This window comes from Podarcis melisellensis, assembly GCF_964234715.1.
Source record: "Podarcis melisellensis genome assembly, chromosome: 8".
NCBI lineage: Eukaryota > Metazoa > Chordata > Lepidosauria > Squamata > Lacertidae > Podarcis > Podarcis melisellensis.
In genome coordinates, this window is record NC_138540.1 from 47,789,505 (window position 1) to 47,814,377 (window position 24,873).

Genomic DNA, 24,873 nt, shown 5'->3' on the forward strand with positions numbered 1-24,873 from the left:
GGATAGTTTACTATACGGTTTTGGAGGGTTACATTTTGTATGATTAGTAGAACATTGTGTAAGGTCTCATGGGCAGTAAACTTGTACAGTACCCAAGTGCTTAGAACACAATTACAGTCAAAACATAGATAATTAGATCACCTGACACATTTTCTGTTTACATTTGAATACTTGTGAAGGCATCTAATTTTGACTGGCGCAGCAGCATTGGTGGAGACAATGTTCAATTCATTTCCTCATGCTTTCCCCCATCAATATCAAGTCTTCACTAAAGTCACTGTTAGCTCCCCTGAAGGGTAGAGACCAAAGCCTAATACAAACACTGCTACTACTACTATTACTACTACTCCCCACTGCTGCAGGGCAGTGCTTTCCACACACACCCCCGAGGAAACTCAAGGGCATGCGGTACTGGCACCTCTTTTTTGGGGGGGGGTTAAAAATGTGAATACTTACTGTAACAACTTCAAGGTGAGAACTGGCACCTGTTTTTCTCTAGGGGGAAAAACTGTTGCAGGGCTAATAACAACTTTTTTTGAGTAGTATCCAAAGTAGGAATGGGGTGGGAATTCAATTCAGTTAGCATTTAAATGTGAATTTGCACTTTCCAAAACAGTATGCAAACTGAAGCATCTGTCAAAATCTACACTTCTCCAAATTTTGCAATGTAGTTCTCCAACCAAGTCATGGGGCCCAGAATGTGTATACAGTGGATGCTCGGGTTGCAAATGTGATCCATGCGGGAAGCATGTTCGCAACCCGCAGCGTCCGCAACCCGCAGCACCGCATCTGCACATGCACGGGTTGCGATTCTGCACATGCGCAAGTGCCGAAACCCAGAAGTAACTCATTTTGGTACTTCCGGGTTCAGCACAGTGCGCAACCCGAAATCATGCAACCTGAAGCGTCTGTAACCCAAGGTACGACTGTACTAGAGTAAATTGTTGCATATAAATACATATATTTGTGGAAATAAGATACACAAATACATTCTATTGGGGAAATTACTTTGCAAAAATGTTTATATTCTGGAAATTCCATTAAAAATGTGTATGTGAGAAGAAATTTGCTTGGAAATGTTTTCACAAAGACTTAAAAAAATGCAAACTGATGTGGAAATGTGGAGAACTGAACTTAAGGTTGGAAAAATGATAAACTGAAAGAAACTGAAATTGACAGAGCAAAGCATTAGCTCCAAACACAAGTATCTGGAAATAAGCTTAATTTGAATTAACGCATCTGAAGTTGGGCTGCTCCTTTTCATAGCTGAGTAATGCTCTTTTCATCACACTTGAGAGTAGATGTCAATGACAGCAAAGCTCCCTCACAATGAGTGGCCTGCTTAAGCCATGTAGTCTAAGTTTGGAACATTCAGCTTAGATCTCCTTACTGGTAGGGTCCAATGGTGGAATGGAAGAACACAGGCTTGATAACTCTTCCTCCCAAGGTGAGGAGGAATAGCCTAGCTAAGCCTGACATGACAGTCTACTCTATGGTTTTAACCCCTTCATGCATTAGAGTTCAGACTCTGGATTATATGAGCCTATGTCAGATCCATTTAAAGGGGAAATTTGCCTTTGGGGTGCATAGGTTGATGCTGGAACTAAATGTTGGCAAATCAAGCGTCATGCCTTATTAGGAACTAGATCCACTTGACTATATTAACAATTTATTGCTTATGTCACTGATCACAAAGTTGTAAGATGTGAGAGGCTCTCAGTCAGGGAATACAGGTGAAAAGCTGTCCTCAATGTTGGCACCACTTCCTGACAAACTGCATTTCCTGACCTCGATCCTATCAAAGTCAGAGCAAGACAGGGATGCTCAGACTAGCAAGTGCCTCTCAGAACATTTTTTAAAAATGGGCCCTTTCCTTGAATTTCCTATTTCCTAGTTTCAGGGATCCCAAATTTCCTTCTCTCCAAAATTCATTTTACCTCATGTTCTAATAACCAAATTTCCAGTCAAGCCCTCATAGAAATATAAGCACCTTTTCACCCTCTGAGGAAATATTTTGCTTACGTTAAGAACTGCTTTCAAAGGTTGATCAGTTTTTGGTATTTCCTTTACAGTCATTGTGGTGCTGTTTGTGACACTGAGGAGACATAAAAACGAGCCTCTTATTATCAAAGACGATGAAGATGTGAGGGAAAACATCATCCGTTACGATGACGAAGGAGGTGGCGAAGAAGATACGGAAGCATTTGACATTGCAACTTTACAAAACCCTGATGGAATAAATGGATTTTTACCCCGCAAGGATATTAAACCCGATCTTCAATTTATGCCAAGGCAGGGACTGGCACCTGTTCCTAATGGTGTTGATGTTGATGAATTTATCAATGTAAGGCTCCATGAAGCTGATAATGACCCTACAGCTCCTCCATATGACTCGATTCAGATTTATGGGTATGAGGGGAGAGGCTCAGTAGCTGGTTCTCTAAGTTCCTTAGAGTCTTCAACATCAGACTCAGATCAGAATTTTGACTACCTCAGCGAATGGGGACCCCGTTTTAAAAGACTCGGGGAACTTTACTCAGTGGGAGAAAGTGACAAAGAAACTTGACAGTGGATTACAAACTTTTATTTTTTTCACTCTTGACTTAAGCGATCATGTAATATTCTAGGGCCACTGCTGTTAGTTATGACTAATGTGGCTTTTTGTTTAGGGGCAACTTTAGTGCCAGTCATCTTATAAAATCAACTACATTGTAATGTTGAACCAAAAAAGTACATAAATCAAAAGTATATGTTAGGAGGTCTGAGTCTTGTGGAGTGTGAAGTTAAGTACGTAGAGTGTCTAGAAGTCTTTGGATATTCTATATTCACATGACCACTCTGAAGATGGAGGTTTGGATCTTTGATCACCTTCAGTACGTGAAAGGAAAGGAAATGGAGAAGATAGGTGCTTTTCTACATAATGGACCTCTATGGATTTTTGCTTATGAAGAGCATCTTCTGATAGTCCATTGAAAGCTAATGGTTTGCTTCCACATTGCCAACAAAGATTTCACCACAAAAACAGAAAAAAGAATGTTAAAAGCAATATCTGGTCTTCTTTCCAATGCTGAATTTTTAAGAAAAGCATTGATAAAGTCCCTTTTGGCCTCAACTGTGCAGTGACTGTAAGTTGTACATAGGGTAATTCTTGGCCACAAAAACCACAGACTGAATATCATCTTCAAACATTGTGTCAAGCCTTAAAATATTCACATGTTCTTAATCTATTCCAGTGACAGGATTCAAAATCCACCATTGTGCAAATGTTCAAGTGGAGAAGAGACTAAAGTTCTCTACTTTTCAAACAAAATGGATTGTTTTCTAGAAGAATCACTCATTTCATCTACTTTGTCTTCTATAAGAAAAAGGAGGGAAATATGTGAAAGAAGATGGACTCATATACAAAAGCTGGTTTTATTGCTAAAGAACAAATTTATTTGTTTAATCCTTGAAATAAATATTTTATTGATGTCCATTACTACTTTTATTTATTAAGATTGATTATTGGTAAGAGTATAAGAGAAGGGAAATGTCAAAATTGTATCCATTAATAAAAGGTTAGAATTCTTTGTTCTATATATATATCTATATAAAATGAATGTTAAATGAAATGTACATTTTGAAAAACAAACACAAGAGATATTAGCAGTGGAGGAGCTGCAAGGGAATAGTAGCAGGGTGAGGGTGTTTCTGGAAGAAATTAACATTGGACCATTTTATATTTTCTTCATAAACCAAGAACTGGCGTTTTAGTACAAGCACAAGCAACTGGAAGCAAACTGGTTCATGTGAATATTTACAAAAAACAAAACAAAGACATTGAAAACCCCACACACTTCATCATAAAGTCACACATGCTTATAGTTATCCACTATACTAGAAGATCCGGTGTGTACATAATTTTCCTGCTTATGTTTTTAGCTTTTCTTATTTTCTAGAATATTCATGGTTATACACAGGGATCTTGCTCACAAAGAAAGCAGCACTTAGTAGCTGTTGACATCCTCAATTTGTAATGAAAACTGACTATTTAGAAGTAGCAATTGTATAATAAAACTAAGTATTACATGCAATTCATTTTTACTTTTTTTCTATTTTTGTTTTGATGCAATTGTTTTCTTTATTTACTCCATGTATTGTATTTAGAAGACAAAAAACAACCAACAACTCCTGTATTGTTTCCTACTTTGTGGAAATATATTTTTATAAATACCTTCTTTGTGATCACCGTTTCTTTTCAGTTTTGCCTGCATCTTACAGAGACACATCATCAATGTGTAAATAGATGAATCCTCTGAGAGCTGCAATTCCTTCTAAGGCTTTTAAATAATCAATGTGTTATTTAACTCAGAACCATTCCATGATTCTCCCTGTTTATTAAAAGCAGGTTGAGTCGGTCATGAATGGGAGAGAGAAATATTCTGGAGGCAATTGGTCCCTCCCTACTTGGATCTGTATGGGTTTCAATGGAAACCAAAGCATAATGTGAAAGAGTCCTTGCATCCCTAACCATTAGCAGATAGGAAGGTGAGTTTGTGACTGACCTCCCTTCGAACTAGTCACTGGGATGGAGGGTGGAGGAGTTAGGTGGCACCAAGGTCATGGCAGCCTAAATACATCAGCAAGAGCACTGGATTGGCTCTGTCTGTGCATTTGCGCCATGCCAACCTCACCACTGCCTCTGCTCTCTCCCTTTCTGTCTTGTGACTCACCTGAAGGGAGATCAGGTAAGTGGCACAGCCCCATCTGTGACTGCACCTAGCACATGATGAATGTAGGCAAAACTATCTCCAATCAAATATTGAAAACAAGCAAACATCATCATATCAGTTCAGGGTGTGTGTAGGTATGTGAGAATCAAAATGTGCATTTCTGGAAGTGAGTTTTCAGAAATCATTTTGTAGAATAATTGCAGATCCTTTCATCAGTTTTCAGAAGGCAATCATATGTTTTTATTATTATTATTTCAATCCAAAGTTATATCAAAAGAGATTTCATTTCATGCCAGTTTTAGACTGTTGAAAATGTAGTTGGATTTGGGAAATCATGTCTCATTTCTAATCTGCAAATGTTATTGTGGTTGGTGTTATTTACTCTGACATCAATAATTTTCAAAGGGTTGTGTACTCAATATCTCATGTTGGTTCCATTTTGCAGTCTCAGAACAGAGGCTTGGTTACAAAAGAGCCAAGGTGGTGCTATGGATCGACTATTGGACAAATGCCATCAAGTAATCTGTGGGGTTGATCTCAACCAAACTTTAAGGGGCTGAGTTACATCAAGTCATACCATTTGTCCAGCTAGCTTAAAACTGACAATTTTGACTGGAAACATATCTTTAGAGAGTTGGAAATTCATTCATTCTGCTACAATCTAATGCACACTCACAGTGGAAAGAGTCAAAATCAATGCAGTGGACCTTACCTCTGAGTAGCCATGCATAGTACAATATATACTACAATTGTACTAGAATTCTAATAACATTTTTTACAAAAATATCCATCCATTTTTGAGGACACAACTAGACATAGCATTGATAATGCTCCAATTGTATGTAGGGGTGTGTGTGAAGTTAATATTAGTGATGGGGGAGGCCACATTAGGTATCCAAATGGTACCTCAAAGGGCGGTGATGGTTTCAGTTTGGGAAATGGCTCATCTACATGGTTGCTACAAATTTGATCTCAGATCTCTGGAATTATGTGTGGTTTGTCTCTAAATCTGTAGCCCTTCCAGTGAACATGTGAGGGCTTAAACCGTGTAGGAGGTACAGAGGCACTCATCTTGGTTTCATTCCCAATCTTCCCAAGTGTGTTCATCCTGAACCTTCTTCTCTTTACTGTCACACATTCAGTGTGGAGATCTGAAGGAGAATTATATGTTCTGTTGAATGGGGTTAGAATCCTCCTCATATGGTTCAAGGTTTCCAATCAAAGGGAGGGTTGTAACTATTGAGCTGAACATAGGATCACACCAGAGACCTTAATTCTCAACTTGTGAAGGCCAGAAGATGGGGCAGCTTGGAGTGCATGGAGACCAGTGACATACTTTGGGGACTCAAATTTCAGTGGCACCGTGTATGATGCTACAATTTGGTGCCCCCTACCTCTCACACTTTGTTCTACAGCATTGTTCTGGTGTGGCACCCAATCCAGCTGAACCGGTTGTGTTACCCTAAAACCACCTCTGTGGAGATATTGAGGATAAAAATGGTGGGGTCAGTACTCTTACAGCCCCTATTTAGTTTCAGCCCCCACATGTTCACCCAAACATCTGAATACAGTTACAATGACACTGATACTGCTTCTGTTGTAGCACAGCTAGATTTAATGACTGCAGCCTGCAAACATCTGATATGCTAACACCACTTCTACATGCTTGTAAAGGTTTTGATCAAATTAATGAAGTCTCATGTTTATTGAAACTGTATTCACTGGTTCCATCTTTGAATAACTTTTACACAGCTCTTGCCTTCTAATCACAAACTGAACAGGGAAATTAATTTAAAGAATTGAAAACAGCCTTCATGAACATTTCAATATGAAGCTGAATGGAGGCATATTGTTGCAGATTCCATGAAGAGTGGAACATCTTCTTGCAAGAAGCTCTATTAATCAGCTGCTCAAGGTGGGAAAGGTTTCATTTAGTTCAATTTTAAGTTGCATCATTCTAAGGGTTTTGGATTGTTAATGTGAACGTAAATCAAAAGCCAGATATAAAAAGCATAAAAATTATTACTAAACTGTAGAATAGCATAATCTTCAAGATAGATATTTTCCTTATTCATGCATAACTTAGATTATAATGCTGTGGCTAGACTGTTGGTGCGGTCAGACTGCTGCCAGTATCTAACACTAGTGCCTAACAGCTTGGACTGACTGTTTATATGTTACCAGTTCAACTTCAAGGGTCTTGTAGTAATTTACAAGGCCCTCAAAAACTTGGCATTGGGCTTCCTTAATATCCCTGCCCAAACAATGAGATTTTAGGGTCTCCTAAATGCAGACGGGACAACCTATATCCACCAGAAGCTATTCATTCAGTATTGTGGGCCCAATTCTGTGGAACTCTCTCCCAGCAGAAATCAGACAGGCCCGCTCCCTGTTGAATTTCCAACACCTGATTAAGACTTTTCTTTTAAAGCACACATTTTAACATTTTAAGGAAGCTTTCATTCTTTTATTATTATTTTAATTGATTTTATCCATGGCATGGATTTTATTATTTTTATGTACACCAACTGGAATCCTTGGTACATAAGTGGTATAGAGATACCTTACATAGATGATAGAGATAGAGATAGAGATAGAGATAGAGATAGAGATAGAGATAGAGATAGAGAGAGATAGAGATAGAGATAGAGATAGAGATAGAGATAGAGATAGAGATAGAGATAGAGAAATAGAGAGATAGAGAGATAGAGAGATGATACAGACAGACAGACAGATAGACAGAATGTAGGAATTCTAATCTGGAAAGAACTCCTAGTGCATGAGCAGTTGTTAACATATGAGGATCTGCATGATCAGGACAATTGTGCAGGTAACTTACTTGTGTTAACAGTTCCTTCCATTGAGGGATTTATTTGCAGACAGCTATATGAAACATGTGGATGCAGGTGGCGCTGTGGGTAAAACCTCAGTGCCTAGGACTTGCTGGTCGTAAGGTCGGCGGTTCGAATCCCCATGGTGGGGAGAGCTCCCATCGTTCGGTCCCAGCTCCTGCCAACCTAGCAGTTCGAAAGCACCCCTAAGTGCAAGTAGATAAATAGGGACCGCTTTATAGCGGAAAGGTAAACGGCGTTTCCGTGTGTGGCGCTGGTGCTGGCTTGCCAGATGCAGCTTTGTCACGCTGGCCACATGACCTGGAAGTGTCTTTGGACAGCGCCGGCTCCTGGCCTCTTGAGCGAGATGAGCGCACAACCCTAGAGTCAGTCACAACTGGCCCTGTCGGGCAGGGGTACCTTTACCTTTATATGAAACAGACAGGGCTGAAGGTTTGTTCTGTTTCCAGACGAAATACAACAACACCCTACATCAGGGTGAAGCATGGGGCCATGCATGTCCCCATTGTAACTGTGAGCACTGGTCCCACCTATACCACCCCAACCTTCTTGTATTGTATTTCACTCCAGTTTGTTCATGTCCATGTTGCTGCTGCAGCTGCCACAGTGCCCTTGCCCTCTCCACTAATTCTGCACCCTTGCTGCTGCCACTGTATCATGGGGGCATCAACAGTGCAGTTGCAGGTGAAGGTGCAGTTGTGGCATGACTGGCAGCAGCGCAGGTGTGGAGGGGGCTTGGGTCTGCAGGGTGGTGGTGTGGGAGAGAGGGCTGTAGTGGCAGGGCATTTTGCCTGCAGTGGCAAAATGTCCCAGGTGCCCCTGGTGAACTGTGATTACAGAGACTTACACACAGTGCTATGGGACCCATATGGCAGGTTAAACTGTGTCACTCAGTTGGACAGGTGGGTTCTGAAGGGATGTGAGTCACAAAGGACTGCCACCATCACCTGAAGTGGTGTGGCAGGGGGAAAGAGATGGAATCAAAACCAGCCTGAGTCACTTCAGGGTAGGGCTCACACATTGATGACAGGCTTATGTGGCTGGTAGTGGAATTGCATATTTACTAAACATGGTCTCTTTCCCCCTATGCAGTTCACAAGTTTCCAAGTTATAATTAATATAGTGGCCCCAGGTAAACCCCAAACCTTGCAGCTGCATTTCCCTGGCCATTGGCCATTAGCCATGCTGGAGCTGACGGAGTCCAGCAACATCTGGATGGCCACAGGTACCTTGCTCTTCTCGGAAAACACCTGACATTCTCACTCTCCAACACACACCCCTCCCTTGATATGTTTTGCCTTAGCGGATGAAACTTGGGGGATATCTGATTTATGCCACTGTTAAGGCACAAAATATGACTCTTCCATTATATAGATCAAATTACTGTTCATGGTCACACAGGAATTTAAGCCAAGTAACTCCTGTGTGTGTTATATTCCTCCTTGTAGCCCCTAACAGGTTCCTTTGTAGAGAAACTCTCAAACATATGACCTTCTGATTGCCTTTTTGATTGAAAATGTCAACAGAGACCACAGCAGTACATCCAGTAATAAGATTCCTCCCTTAAAAAATCTTATTGCCTGCACTGTAGGAGAGTTAAAGCATGACAGAAATCTCATCGATGTCAGTCAAAAAGATACTGATAGCCAGGATCAGTGGGTGTTGCTTTAAATCATGCATTTTTTTTGTATAGCTTTCAAACACAAATATAACAATGGAAAAAGTGAAAGTGAGGGGAAAGTAAACTAATTGGTAATTCTATCCCTAGTAAAAGATAAGATAGCAACATATAGTATTACACAGCAAACTGACTGGAATTTGCAAACAGCCTGCCAAAGGAAGGGAGTTGTTGCAGCAGGTGCATATATATTTGGGCATCATTTGAGCCATGTTGAAATCGCTTTGGATTGCTACAGGTCACATTGCATGGCTCAGAGCGATCTGAGGCTGCCAGGGAGTGGGGTGTTGGAAGGAGAGACAGGTGTGGATGGGAAAAAGGAGAATATGCAAAAAGAAGAGACAACATAGAAATGGGGTTGGGTGCCTTCCCCACCAGACCTCACCTTCATGAACATTCATCAGCATTTGAGTGTAAAGTTCTTCTAATAAACATATTTCTGTGCAGTTTTAACTAATGTGCACCTTTTGGAAGCAATTTTCCCTGATACAATGCAATTTTAATGTTATTTCCACTAATATCTTCATTTTTATGCAAACTTTCCCCTAATACATATCTTTCTGTAAACATGATTTGCTTGGGGAACTGCACCACCAAATTCAGGAAAGGGTGAATTTCAAAGGATAGGTGTTTTGCTTTGTGTATTGTTTCAGAAAATGAACATTTGATAGATTCAGCTTTAAATGCATACTGAATCCAATTTTCCCCATCCCTACCTGCACTTCTCCCCAAAGGAGCCCAGATAGGGATCAAAGAGACTCTTGTCTGAAACCCTGGATGGTTGCTGCCAATCAGTGTGGACAGTACTGATCTAAATGGGCCAATAGTCTAAACCAGCTTCTTATGTGTCTAACCCTTGGTCATCTCATATTAAAATAAGATCGAAGTTTTCAGTACTACACCTTCCCCTAAGGAGTTCGCTAATTGTCTCAGGATGTTTTCATTTTACCTTCCTAAATCTGCATAATTTGTATGGCTTTAAAAAGTGGCCTATATCTAATGGAAACAACAGTAGGAAGGTTGTATGTTGAGTCCCACAATGCCACCCCCCAAAAAATTCACACTTCACACATCAATTTTTGTTTAAGGTTTTTGGCATAATTTTTGGCCACAACTTTATTCAAAATACAAAAAATGTGAGTGGTTGCTTAGGCATTGGTTATGACTATCTGTCCTTGCCCTCAGGGACAGAGCTGGCCTTCCGGACACCAACGGAAGCCAGCGTGGGAAACAAGTATTGGGTGAGAAAATGAAGCTGGGCATCAGTCCCTCACTTCTCACCCTCATGTTCCTGTGGGGCTTGCACGGCCCAAGTCCGACGCCAGGGACAAGGACGAAAAGAATGGCAAACCCCTCCAAGCACCAATCTAACCAATGCCTAACCACCAACCTTACAAGTTGTGACGATTTGCTATGCAGTAGGCAAAAACCAAATGGCACCAGCCAATCAGCCAGATGGCAAAATTCCTACCAGGCCCCCGCTCCAAGGCGGATGACCCCATGACAGGCATAGCAAGGTCGAGTAATCAAGAAAAAACCACCCTATTAAAGGGAGGGAGGGCAGGTGATCCAGTGCAAAACGGCCAAGAGGACGTCCAACGTCTGTCCCCCTGTATTTAAAGACTCTGACCCCTCCTCCAAATTGGCAACAATCAAAACTCCCCAGCAACCCAATTTTAACCACTTAAAGGCTTGGGTTCCTCACCTAATCTACCCAGTAATGGCAGGGTGGCTTGTTCCCCCAACCGCAACACGTGCTCTCTGTTAGGGAGAACACGCTTTACAATAAAACAATTATTCACAGTGGAACTTGATGGACACAATTCATCACTGCATTAGGTGCCTTTACAGCCAATGAAATCATATTGAGTATGTTGGATCATGGCCAGAGTTTATCTGTAAAATGAAAATCTATTCTCAGAAAATGATAGGGAATATATGCTACACAGCTAGCTGACTGACAAACATTTGCAGGTATTATACCAGCCCAGGAAAGTATAGAGCCCCGCCTCCAAAATATTAATTTTCCATCTTAGAGAGCCTTCAATAATGGACAAAATGCCTTAGAAAATTGAAGCTTTGTGTGAAGAAAAGAAAGAGCATTCACCATGCTTCGAGTCCGCTTTCATAATGTTGCAGGTGTCATTAGTCGCAGACCTGGGATTGATGGAATGAAGAGGTAGCAGTCTTTCCAAAATCCATGGTTTAGATAAGCTGGATGCATATTATTTCTGCATTTGTACACTATTTGTGCATGATAATATTCTGGCTTTGTGAAAGGTGGAAACCAATTTAGCTTGCTGCATAATTCACCATGATGGGTTTTGTAATCACACTGCAAAATGAGTCGAGCTGTTCTATTATACGATACCGATAGAGGATGGAGTGCTGGAGAACTAGGCCTACTCCAAACACGGGCATAGGATTCTCAACGAGAAATTATAAAAGCATTGACAGTTGCTTTTGTGGAACTGCAACTAAGACATCTTCCAAACGGCTTAATAAAGGCAAACTGAACCATTCAGCGCCTGGCAGCAGCTTGGGAAATGGGCTCATTAACATTTCAGTCCATCCATTCCTAAGGCTGCTTTCACTAGTGATCATAAAGGGGGCTCCCTCCACTCCTGCCTACACTGTATCATTGCAGGACTTAACTTGCGAATATAGCTAATGCTGCACATTGTATGGGAAATTGCCCCCCCTTTTTAAAAAGAACACTGAGCATTTTATTTGCATGACTAGCTAATTCTGGGTTATAGCCAACTTGTATGTTTCACTTAGGGCAGACTTACTGAAATAAATGGACTTAAGTTAGTTGTGTCCATTCATTTCAATAGATCTACTCTGAGTATGACTAACATTGACTGTCCTCCCTGCCTCATTCCTGTGAATAATATAGCATTACATATACACACCAAAAGAAACCTAAAGCTCAGGGCTGGCCCTAGCATTAGGTGACAGTGTCAGTTGACAGATGCTGATAGTGGTTGCAGCCAAGCAGTTGTTCCTGAGTCCCCTGGCCACACCGTTCTCTTGGAGGACAGAGCTGTTTGTGCATGGTGACCCCTGCAAAATAATAATAATAATAATAATAATAATAATAATAATAATAATAATAATAATAATAATAATAATTTATTATTTATACCCCATCCATCTGGCTGGGTTTCCCCAGCCACTCTGGGCGGCTTCCAGCAAAATGTTAAAATAAAATATTTCATTAAATATTAAAAGCTTCCCTAAACAGGACTGCCTGCAGATGGCTTCTAAAAGTCAGATAGTTGTTTATTTCTTTGACATCTGGTGGGAGGGCATTCCAAACGGTGGGTGCCACTACTGAAAAGGCCCTCTGCCTGGTTCCTTGTAAGTTCACTTCTCACACTGAGGGAACCGCCAGAAGACCCTTGGCGCTGGACCTCAGTGTCCGGGTTGAACGATGGGGATGGAGACGCTCCTTCAGGTACACTGGGCCGAGGCTGTTTAGGGCTTTAAAGGTCAGCACCAACACTTTGAATTGTGCTTGGAAACATAATGGGAGCCAATGTAGGTCTTTCAGGACCAGTGTTATGTGGTTTTGGTGGCCACTCCCAGTCACCAGTCTAGCTGCTGTATTCTGGATTAGTTGTAGTTTCCGGGTCACCTTCAAAGGTAGCCCCACATAGAGTGCATTGCAGCAATCCAAGAAGGAGATAACCAGAGCATGCACCACTCTGGCAAGACAGTTCGTGGGCTGTTAGAGTCTCAGCCTGCATAACACATGGAGCTGGTAGACAGCTGCCCTGGACACAGAATTAAACTGCACCTCCATGGACAGCTGTGAGCCCAAAATGACTCCCAGGCTGCGCACCTGGTCCTTCAGGGACACATTTACCCCATTCAGGACTAGGGATTCCTCCATACCCACCCACCCCCTGTCCCCCCAAAAGAGTATGTCTGTCTTGTCAGGAGTCAACCTCAATCTGTTAGCAGCCATCCATCCACCAACCAACCGCCTATTACTATAAATCTATTACTGCACTATGGTATGTTTAAAGACACTATTCCATTGCTAGTGTTGAAGCAAGATTGTCCAGTTGGCTTCTTTACATGGAATGGAGCAGCAGTGCCATTTGATCCGTCTCAGTCAGTAAAATGCCTTGGGCCAGCCTGCTGTGGCTGCATCGTGGTATAGTGATTAAGACTCATAATCTGGTGAACCAGGTTCGCTTCCCTCTGCTCCACATGCAGCTGCTGGGTGACTTTGGGCTAGTCACAGTTCTCTGAAGTCTTTCAGCCTCACTTACATCACAGAGTGTTTGTTGTCAGGGAGGAAGGGAAAGGAGGTTGTTAGCAGCTTTGAGACTCCTTAGGATAGTAATAAAGCAGGATATCAAATCCAAACTCTTCTTCTTCTTCTACACGTTTACTTGGGAGTAAAAACAGCAAAGAGACTTGTGGCACCTTAAAGAATACACATCTTATTTATCTGTGGGCTTGAGCCTACAATGTCTGATGTCCTAGTCCGTGAAAGGTTGTAAAATGTACATAAGGTGATTTGTGTTTTTTGTGGCAAAATTATTTATTTATTTGTACCTGTATATCTCACCTTTTCTCACAGGAGCTCGAGGTGACACACATGGTTCTCCCCCTCCTCATGTATTCCTCACAACTACACTGTGAGGAATGGCTGCGAGGGTCAGTTAGGCTGCGAGGGGCAGTTACTGACCCAAAGTCACCTAGTGAGCTTCATGGTTGAGTAGAGTTTTGAAACTGGGTCTCTGGGGTCTTAGTCCAACACTCTAAGCACCACACCACATTGGTAACACAGCAACATGTTAACACGGCACCTCCACTGTATACTGGAGTAAACTCAGTTGAACTTAAAAAAAAAAAAGACTTACCTTTAAGTGGGGATGGAAGGATCTGTCAGTTTCCGTTCTCTCAGTTTCTCATTTTTATCAGTCTTAAATTCATTACTGTACATTTCTGCAGCGATCTGTATTAAAAACAAACAAACACATGTGCAATTTCAAGGATTTTCACTGCATTTAAATGTAGAATTATCCCAATAAACATATTTTCATATGTAGTTTTGACTAATGTACTGTACACATTGTGTGGTATTTTCACTAATGTGTTTATGGTATTGCTTTGTTAGAGAACTGCATTGCAAAATTCAGGTAACTATAGACTGTGAAGAATGGTTGTGTTTTAGTTCTCATATTATTTCAGAAATTGTGAATTTGATAAATTCACCCGAATGTAATTTCTCCCCCATCCCTGCTTCTGTGTTAACCTACATAGGATTGTTCTGCAGAAGTCCTGGTGGGGTGGAAGTGGGGAGAACCCCTGATTCGGGTAAGGAGAAGTAGCCTCATGACTTCATTTTTCTTTTTTTCCCCTCCAATGAGTCCTGTGGGGGCTTAAAACCTAACAAATGGCCTTTAAATGTATTTGTGGAAAGGGATTTATTGGTTTGTTTTGGTTTTATTTCATATTCTGCATTCTCATTTTGTGCTTCAGTGTTGTGAACCATATTGTGATCTTTGGATGAAGGATGGTATACTACTCTCTCTCTCTCTCTCTCTCTCTCTCTCTCTCTCTCTCTCTCTCTCATATTTATTGTCACCAGGACTTCAATTGGATTCTTTATGGTTGGTGAAACACATCCCTGTGTACCTAAGACAAAACCCCAAAAAATAATGCTACCTTTGATTTGCTGACCATAAGTTTGGGCCTTGGGATCCTTAGAGATTTTTGGGGCATGTTTGTTGCAATCCCAAAAACAGTTACGAAAAAGTAAGCCCCACTGGACACATAGGGGACTTACTTCTCAATAAGCATGCATAGGATCATTCTGTTTTAGAGCTCATATCCTCTTGGGTTGCCCATTGTCCAAACTACACTAAGATAGCATTCCTACATCTAGAATAGTGTTCTTCAAGCTTGGGTCCTCTGATGTTGTTGGAGTACAACTCCCATCACCCCTGACGATTGGCTAAATTTTCCTACACATAGCACTCTGGAGGCAGGAGGTCAATTGTAGCAAGCAGTAGTTCAAAAATAAGCTTGTCCAACGTTGCTCATCTCATCCAGGCCCTCCTGCTAAAAACGTGAAAAAATCCAAAATGTTTACATCAGTTATTGAAACAATTCCCCCCCCCCACACATTTAAAAATTATTTAGTAAATTATGACATAATTAAGACAGTGTTAAATATTTTATTCTTTTTTATTATTGAGATGGAAGTAGCAAATTTGGGGTGTGGGGGGCAGAAATACTTCCTGAAACTGTTTTGATGTTGGGAACACCCACAATCTTTCAGTCCTGTCTCCCTCATCCACTTCCTATATCTTGCTTCTTCTTTGTCACATAGGAAATCCCAACCAATCAGGAACCTCACCAGACTCTTCAGACAGCATAATCTCTATAATCTCTGGACATGTGTAAGGGCAGGAGAATGTTATCTGCTGGCAACCTTTCTCATCTCTCCCCTGCCCACCACAGTTGCATTTAACACAATTCCTGGACAGAATACATGTGCACATGCACACTTTATATGTGGTGGGCATTTGCTATGGCTGTGCATGCCCCTCTGCGCTAATCCAGGGCCCAGTCTGGCACTTGATTCTTTGAAGTGCTGCTGTTCCATTGTCAGTCTGAGTTGTGTTGCTTTGTATTGTTTGATTGTAAGCCATGTTGTGTATTGCTGGTAGGGATGCAAGACACAACTTCTTTGAATGTACAAATAAATAAGCATTAATAGGAGGGGCCAGCCATTTGGGGGAGTATTCTTGAAATCCAAATATCTCTACATAACTGTGGTTAACTTAAAACCATAACCCCATGATTACATGTGGAGGTATTACTGCAGACCTCATTAACTATAGCAGATATATCACAAAAGCCACTCCATATTTCATACAAGTGAGCTTTTATGTTAAGGTTGCAAAAAGTAAAATAAAATGGAGCTAGAAGTATAGATGCCTCAAAGGTGTACCAATTTGAGAAGAAAGACTCCAGGGTTGTAAAAGGCAATATGGAATTGGATTTATAAGTCTGCATATGACTATGTTTCATAAATGACACCGAAGAGATTTTGGGACTTCTTTTCATAATAAAATGTGAAATTACATGACATTAATAATATCTTTAAAAGCAGGCACAGAAGATGCTTGAAAAAAAGAAGATTCTTTATCTGCATAAAGGGTACTCTACTAAGGCCCCTCAACAACAATGAAAAGATAACTTACAGTGGTAGAAAAGGATGGCATTCATGAAGAAATTAAGAGACTTTACCATTCTTTTATTTCTCATTGTATTTCGGTCAGAATAAAAGATGGTTATTTTTGGATTGAACTGAAACCAGAAGTATTTCTCATGAAAGTTGTGAAAAGTATCCTTTCCCTTTTGTGTAATGCTCTGGGGATAGGCTGTGATCACTGCTAGTATTTGCACATTCCCTTCCTTAAATCCAAGCTTTAACCCAGAAAGCAATCTGGCCCTCAGGTTCAAGAAGGTTCTCTACACCTGGTATTAACAATACTAGTCTAGATGGACCACTGGTCTGACTCTGTATATGGCAGCTTCCTATATTCTTAATGTTGTCCAGCTCTTGTGTAGTTTGACCCCTGAAAGCATGAAAAAATAAAGGATTGTCCACTTAACAGGTATAATATAAGTTGATTATAAAATAGTTGTTTGACATTCAAAACAATTGGTGAGTGCACTGTGTAGCGCAGGCACAGCATTTTACTAGGTGTAGGTAAGTGGGTCTATTCTTTCTTCTTGTTTAGGTTTCTTAATCATTCTTTCATTTAGAATTCTCTGAAGAGAATTGGGTTTTAAATTATAATGCCTCTGAAAATGAATTGTAATGGATTGCCCAATTCAGTGGAGATTCCTTGGCTAAAGAGATGCACTGGATGAAGAGGGAATGACTTTTTTGTGATTAACGAAAGAAGAGAATCAGGGTTTTGTGATCTTTAAATTGCACAAGAGTTGCTTAATGATTAAACACCCACACACTCACCAGATACTCAGATTCTTTAGATCCATTTTGTGCAGTGCATCTGAGCTTGTTCCAACTTGTTTTCAATATTAGTATGACTTTGGAATAAAGAGAGAGGTGAACACTAAAAATAAACCTAATTCCTTTACACAAGAAGCTTCATCTGCCAAGTTTGTGTCTCCTTTTACAAATTGGTGCCATATGCATGTGTGTCTTTATCAACTCAATGAAAGACAAGTGCATTTTAAATTATAAAGTCTCTGAAAACAAATTAAAATAGAGCATTCAAGTCAATTAATGTCTGCAGCCTGTCTCATCAATAAAGACATATGTGGAATGTTTTGGGGGTTTTTTTTACCCGCACAGTGTCTTGAAGTTAAACAAAGTCTCTCTTACATATTAAAGAAAGAAGCAACCATAGAAAATAAGACTTATACTCACAAATGATGGTTTATTGATGTATTATGTTCAGGAACTTTTTTTATAGAACTGGAGGATAGAAGATGCAAGATAAAGTGGAATGATCATCAGATTTTGTTGGGTAGAGCAGAGGTGAGCAACCTATGGCCCTAGGCCTGATTTGATGGGGTGATTGGCCTAATTTCAAAAGCCCTCTGTAAATAATCAGTTCAGACCTCTAGCAAGAGCAATCAGTTCCTCCCCTGGCAGCCTAATGGAGAGAGAGAGCGCAAAAGAGAGGTAGAAGACAGTGTTAGAGAGAGACAGTGTGTTGTCCCCCCCACTATCAGCTTGTAGCTTTCAAAAGATAACACCTGAGAGATGTGGCCCTGCGGAATCAGGCCAACAACCCTTTAAGTCTAGTACTTCCTTCTCATAGTGGCCAAACAGATCCACCTGGGAAGCCCACAAACAGGAATGTAATGCAGCAGCACTCTCTATTCTTGTGATTTCTAGTAGATGATATTTAGGAGCATACTGCCTCTGATAGTGGTGGAGGTAAAACATCATGGCTGGCAGGGGTGACACATCTCATTTTGCTGCTTGAAGTGAAATGGGAAGTACCACCTTGCCTTGCCACTGTGGCATTTTTGCTGTGCTATTCACCCTGCCACTGCTGCTGGAGAAGTGGTCCTCATGTCAGTGCCAATTATCAGCAAAATCTCACGAGGCCTTGCACACTCCACAATATCTTGCCAGACATCAGCACTGATGATGGCACTGCTTCATCAGCACAGGTGGTGGGATGGGCAGGGAGTCCATGGGGGCACCTCCCCAGAGGTTTCTGCCACCTGAGGCAGCATCTTGAACCTGCTTCATGGGTGGGTCAGGTTGGATGGCTGGTAGCTGCTGATAGCCTTCTTCTTAGGTAGAAATACTGGCTGCATGCCAGGTGAAGGAGAATCATAGGAAAACATAGAAAAAGAGTGGTGAAACAGTTTTTAAAAGCAAGTAAGGAGGGAAAGGACTTGGAAAGGAGATGCCTCTGACTGCTAAACATACAGAAGACTGAAATTGATCTGAATAATTTATCAAGACCACCCATGATTGTGAAGACAATGACTTCCAACCTTGGCAACCAGAGAACGTAAAAGGCCCTTAGAATTAGTCATTGAAGTCAGTGAATTTCAAAAGCTTTGGGATCAGATTTCTTGAAGCTTCATCCTCTGTGAAATTGAGAATAATGCCCCCCCCCCCCGTGATCACCACCAGACTCCTTTCATGCCAGTATCCTGAGCCCAAAAGATTGTTCTTGCTTCCCTTTGCCTGGAGCTCAACCTTCTTGATTCTGTTCAAGGATGCACATGGTAAGAATATCTGTGTCATGTCTCTTTTTAAAATCTATATTTCTGACAACTTCACATCATATATATGTGTGGGTGTGTGTGTGTAAAAAGCTAAAGGACCCCTGGATTGTTAAGTCCAGTCAAAGGCAACTATGGGGTGTGGCACTCATCTTGCTTCAGGTCAAGGGAGCCACCGTTTGTCCTTAGACAGCTTTCAGGGTCATGTGACCAACATGACGTAACTGCTTCTGGCACAATAGAACACCATGACCAGAGCCAGAGCACACAGAAATGCCATTTACCTTCTTGCCAGAGCGATATCTATTTATCTACTTGCACTGATGTGCTTTCAAACTGCTAGGTTGGCAGAAGCTGGGACAGAGCAACGGGAGCTTGCCCTGCCGTGTGGATTCAAGCCACCAACCTTCCAATTGGCAAATCCAAGAAGGCTCAGTGGTTTAGACCACAGAGCCACCTGCGTCTCCATATAATTTATTTACTGTATTTACTGAATTTATATATGGCCCTATACCCAGAGGTCTCAGGGTGGTTCACAAAAAAGATCACAATATATAAAATAAAAACAAAAACAATAATCCAATAATACCTAGAATGTGGCCAATAACCATAGTGTTCTTTAACCTAGTGACCCTATTTGTGACTTTTTGTCAACAGTCATTCTCCCTTCCCAATTCTCCAAATATATGCATTGTTCATTTACCTAAACACCCCATCTGCCTCCTTCTATGCATTTTAAGAGATAACAAAGGCTATCAATCAACTGAAACCATGCTGATGTTTCCATGGCAGTTTCGTAATTAAGTTTGCTCACCAGAGGTTGAGATGGGCCCAATAAACGCTTTTTGCACAATGCTTTCAGACAGAACACTACTCCATGTTGCCAGGCTACAACTAAAGCACAACTTGTCAAATCCAAGAAGCTCATTCTCTTTTGAATAAGCAATAGTTAGTGTCTTTCATAACTCTAATCTGCTAAGGTTTATGCATAGGAATCTTCTCTCCAATACTGTACTCCCAACAGGGGAAGGAAACTGCATATCCCTATTATTCACAGCATAATAAATCAGTCTGCCTGAGAGCTGAGATCTGCTTCCTCAAGTGCCTCCACTTAAGTTGAGCTGATCCCTCTGTAGGTCACCTGGATCAGTGCTCACAGCCTTAATTCTGTTTCCTTGGCCCCATGGCTTTGATAAACAAGAAGAGCACTGCTGGATCAAACCAAAAGACCATCTAGTGCAACATTATGTTTTCACATTGTCCAACCAGACACAAGCAAGACATAAGAGAAATAATATTCTCCCACTCATGATGTTAGGATCGTCCTACTCTCTTGTAGGACCCTGGCAGAGACACATGCCCAACTGGATTGTTCTCTCCCTCCTGGTCTGTCGTTCAGGAGCTTCAAAAGCTTTCTTCAGCCCGAACATCACAGCGACTGATACCAGGAAGCATCAGCACACTTAGGGATTCGCAGAGTATTCACAGTTTGCGTAACAGAACTCAGTAGCCCAGCATGTTGGCTAATCTACTTTATTTACATATAATACACTCAGAGCATTCTGCTTTAGCTCCTTCCTCTTTCTCATCAGACAGCAAAGAGAAAGAACAAAGGACAATACTCCCACTTCACGGAACACAGTAACACAAACATCCTGTCTCCGTCACTTCCCACACTGTGGAATGAAAACATGCACCATCATGTGAAAGACAACAATCTCACGACTGCAAACACGGAGCAGGAATCCTAACAACCAGCAACTGGTATTCACAGACATTGCCTGTGTTCCTTGATTAGTAACTATTGATAGACTTGCCTTTTTTAAAAACAGTATAATTTACTTTTAAACCCATCCAAATTGGTGGTTATCACTCAAATTGACTACCCCTAGAGTAGCTGGGTAGACCCAGCCAGATGGGCAGGGTAGAAATTATTATTATTATTATTATTATTATTATTATTATTATTATTATTATTTTATCATCATCATCAAGAACAATTGCAGTTTTTATATAAGATCAATGAGATGCCCCTTCCCATTCCCACAGTCATACCTTCAGGCTTTTTACCCTATATGCTTTTGGGAATATGGAAAGAAGACATTTCCTTCAACTGCTTCATATAATCATACATATGAGGAGTAGGCCAGAGCAATCTGACTTTCAGATTACCCCCCCCCCCACCGGCAAAATTAGCCCTCCTGAAAACAGATGTGGAACCCATATAGTAAAGGGAACACAGCTCAAAAGCAGACCCATCCCATTCACTAATGTTGTTCCATTTGCAGATATAATGTACAAAGTGCTACCTGAAAGCAATATCTCTAGCAGGATATATGATAAAAATCAATAACCTTCAATTAGCTTTAAAGTTAGTTTATACCAGCTTTACCCAATATGATGCTCTCCACTTGTTTCCATGAACTTCACTCAGCATGGGCAATGGTCAAGGATGAGGGAAACTGCAACCAAAAACATCTAGGGGAAACCATGTTGGGGGTTACTGGTTTAATTATATGTGTAAGGAGTGGAGACCTCTATTTTTTATTGGGATGGCTAATGAATTGGGATTAGAAGAGGTTAAAGGTTTTGCTGCTGCTATTATTGTTGTTGTTGTTTATTATATGGCTTACATTGTTTTATATGATACAAAACCACTGTGGGGGAAAGTGTTAATTTTCAATAGCGGCATGTAGATTCATAAAATGAAATAATCAGCAAGAATAATATGGCATAAGCGATCTTCAGGATGATAAATTAAATGGAGAACTAATTATATAGCAACCTCAGTGTGCATCACACTTTACACACAAGGAGACAGATCCCTGCCTCAAGAAACATAAAATCTCAAATTGGAAATGGGTGAGATGGAAAAGGGATGGAGGAATGGCAACAGGGCTAAATGGAAGGGGGATGTGCAATTATTTCAGTTGTAATTCCCCCTTCCATTCACATGAGGTATTTCCATGTTACATTTGGCATGTTTGTGGTCTAGGCACATAATAGTTGAGTTGCACAAAGGAAGAGGAGTGCACTCTTTTGCATAAGAACTTATACATGTGTAGAGACACCTTGTACCTGCTGGGTGTAAAGCCTGTACTTAGGCTTGGGTGAAGTAGGGGGATAAAGATTATGGAGTAGTCCTAGCAGCTTCATTGATAATGTAGGCTTTGGGGGAGGATTTGGAGTGAACAAGAGAACTGTCATCAAACAGATACTTCATGAGACAAGAAAGGTGGAAAGCACCAAGCTGTTTGATAGAGCAAGAAACCACTTGCAAGACCACCTGCTTGAAATGCAGCAATATGACCAACAGGTGGTCTATTTAAAAAGCAGGGGCAGCTTATGGGGTACAGAGGTGAATTCCAATCCAGTCCTATGAAAAAGAAAGAGTGAGATTCATGGTACTTAGTATTGGGAAGCACAACTTGTTTAACAGCATGGAACCGCTGGCCAACCTAAGCTACGCACGTCATCGGGATGCTAAGGAGGAAATTGCAAAGATGACCTGGAAATAGCTTTTAACATAATTGCTTTGCCATCAATTGAGGCATCTCTGTAGAGATTTTCAGAGATGCCAAGAGAGGAAAAGGCACTAGTGGAAATTGGCAACCTTGCAGAGAGGGGTCAGGCCAGAAAGAAATGGAGGAAGTAGGTGAAATTACCCTTCTGACACTGCTAAAGGGATGATAGATGGGTCGTCTCCATTTGAATGCAGACACCTGACAAATTTTCAAAGCATTTCTTCCTGGAATTGTCATCGTAATCACTGCCATTATTTCCGCCCTCCCCTTTGGAATATGATGAGAATACTTTTGGGTACCTCCTCAAAAGCTTTCTTTCTTTCTTGAATATTCACACATGTGTGAATATGTGTGCAAACCTGCATGTATGCCCATGTATAGATTAATCTTAATGATATTTCTGCTTGATAAGTAGGAATGAAGAAAGGAACTGGTTCAGTTGTGAATATACCTAATGTGCACTTCCTGAAACAACACATGAACCAAAATCTCCCTTTGGAATTTTCAGTTCTATGAATTTTGTGATACAGTTCGGTAAAGCAAATGCATATATGATGAAAAATGCACAAAAATGTTTGGAGAAATGGCATGCAAAAATGTGCATATTAGGATAAATGTACATTAGTCCTTAGCCTTTTCTTCTCCCAAAGATATGCCCAGAGTGGCTGGGACAATGCAGTCAGATGAGTGGCATATAAATAATAATAATAATAATAATAATAATAATAATAATAATAATAATAATTATTGCTGCTGCTGCTGCAAGCTAGTGTTTTTCCTTTTCTTAGATAGGCTACCTTCTCAAATTGACAAGCCCTGGGAAATGTTCTTTATTTCCCTCTACAGTGGTACCTCGGGTTAAGTACTTAATTCGTTCCGGAGGTCCGTACTTAACCTGAAACTGTTCTTAACCTGAAGCACCACTTAACCTGAAGCACCTGCTGCTGCTGTGCTGCCGGAGCATGATTTCTGTTCTCATCCTGAAGCAAAGTTCTTAACCTGAAGCACTATTTCTGGGTTAGCGGAGTCTGTAACCTGAAGCGTATGTAACCTGAAGCATATGTAACCCGAGGTACCACTGTATAGCACATGCAGAAAGATCCTTCCTGACCATTGAACCCACTATTGATCTCATCTGCTCAATCCACCAGAGCCTGTCTTCACATGCAGGGGAACTCCCTAACGCACAGAGGGTTTGAGACCCATCGGCTACCCTCACCTGGTTTAGCCGGCCAGTAGAAACTGTTCCTGGGGAGTGACTGCTGTCACATGCTGATAACCTCCTGAGCCACAGGTGAGTGCAGAGTGGGGCAAAAGGAGGACAAACTACCCCAGAAGAAGCATGATGTGTCCCCCACCAGAGACACTACCCCTCCCCTAACAACCCATATACCCCAACAGTTAACTGGCCTTAAGTACATGAGAACTGCTACACATATGGCTAGCAAAATTCTCTTTCTTCCCTCTCTATGGCTCTGCTGAGGACAAAGAAACCAATATGTTGCAAGTATTTCTCCTTGCCAGAGAGGTCCCCTGGAAAAAGCAGGTTTCTTCACCTTGTGTTTTGCAGATCGGCAGAGAGAAGGACATTTCTCACACATAGTGCATGTAAAATAAAAGGGGGCACTGGTTGAAAAGCCATTCTTTCTCCCTGCACAAATGCACAGCAGCCAACATGAAGGGTGGGTGGAGAAAAAAGAGCAAAGGGCTAAGAAGAATGAGTGGAAAGTGAGGCCATGCATTCTTTCAAGGGGCATGCTTATAAAAGTGGTTTTCTCCTTCAGTCATGCTTTTTGCAGACTGTCTGTGAGAAAGTAGAGGGTAGGGGTAGAGCATATTACAGAGCATGGGGAGAAGACAGAAATGGTAAATGGTTAAGATGAGAGGGTGGGGAGTAAGGCTGCCTTTATTTTAAAAGGGGAAGATAATCTGCTTTTTTGCAGATCAGCTGTGGGCGTTCCCTCTTGTGCTTCTTAGTCCTTTGCTCTTTCTCTGCTGTTTCTCCAGTGAATGCAGAAAGGAGCAGGGAAGAAGGATGAAGCAACAGCTATATAGCTCCAAGGGCATGCTTAGAAACCAGCTCAGTGGATGGAAGCTCTGGCATGAAACTCAAAAGCACATGCAGGAAAATTCTCTTCAAAAGCCATGATTGAGCTCAACTTTTAGCCACAAGAAGTTCATCGATGACCCGATGGTGCCATGGAAAGTTGCAGTAAGGCATCAATGTAAGGGGGGTTGCCAGGTGGCATCAGGTGGCATCACCTGATTGTCAGGTAGGCATGATTTGGGGCAAACAGACTTGTGGGTCAAATTGGACCCCCTGGTGGGTCAAGACTGGCTTGGGCTGGAGGTTC

At 41.3% G+C, this 24,873-nt stretch overlaps 1 protein-coding gene across 1 annotated transcript in view; it reads left to right on the forward strand.

The window, feature by feature from the left end:
• CDH8 (cadherin 8) overlaps positions 1-4,213 on the forward strand; it is a 221,297-nt gene extending 217,084 nt beyond the window's left edge. Inside the window, exon 13 of the mRNA XM_081921769.1 lies at positions 2,073-4,213. Within this exon, the coding sequence (XP_081777895.1) occupies positions 2,073-2,566 (494 nt within the window). The 3' untranslated portion in view covers positions 2,567-4,213. The remainder of the gene's footprint in view (positions 1-2,072) is intronic.
• The last annotated feature ends 20,660 nt before the right edge of the window (positions 4,214-24,873 follow it).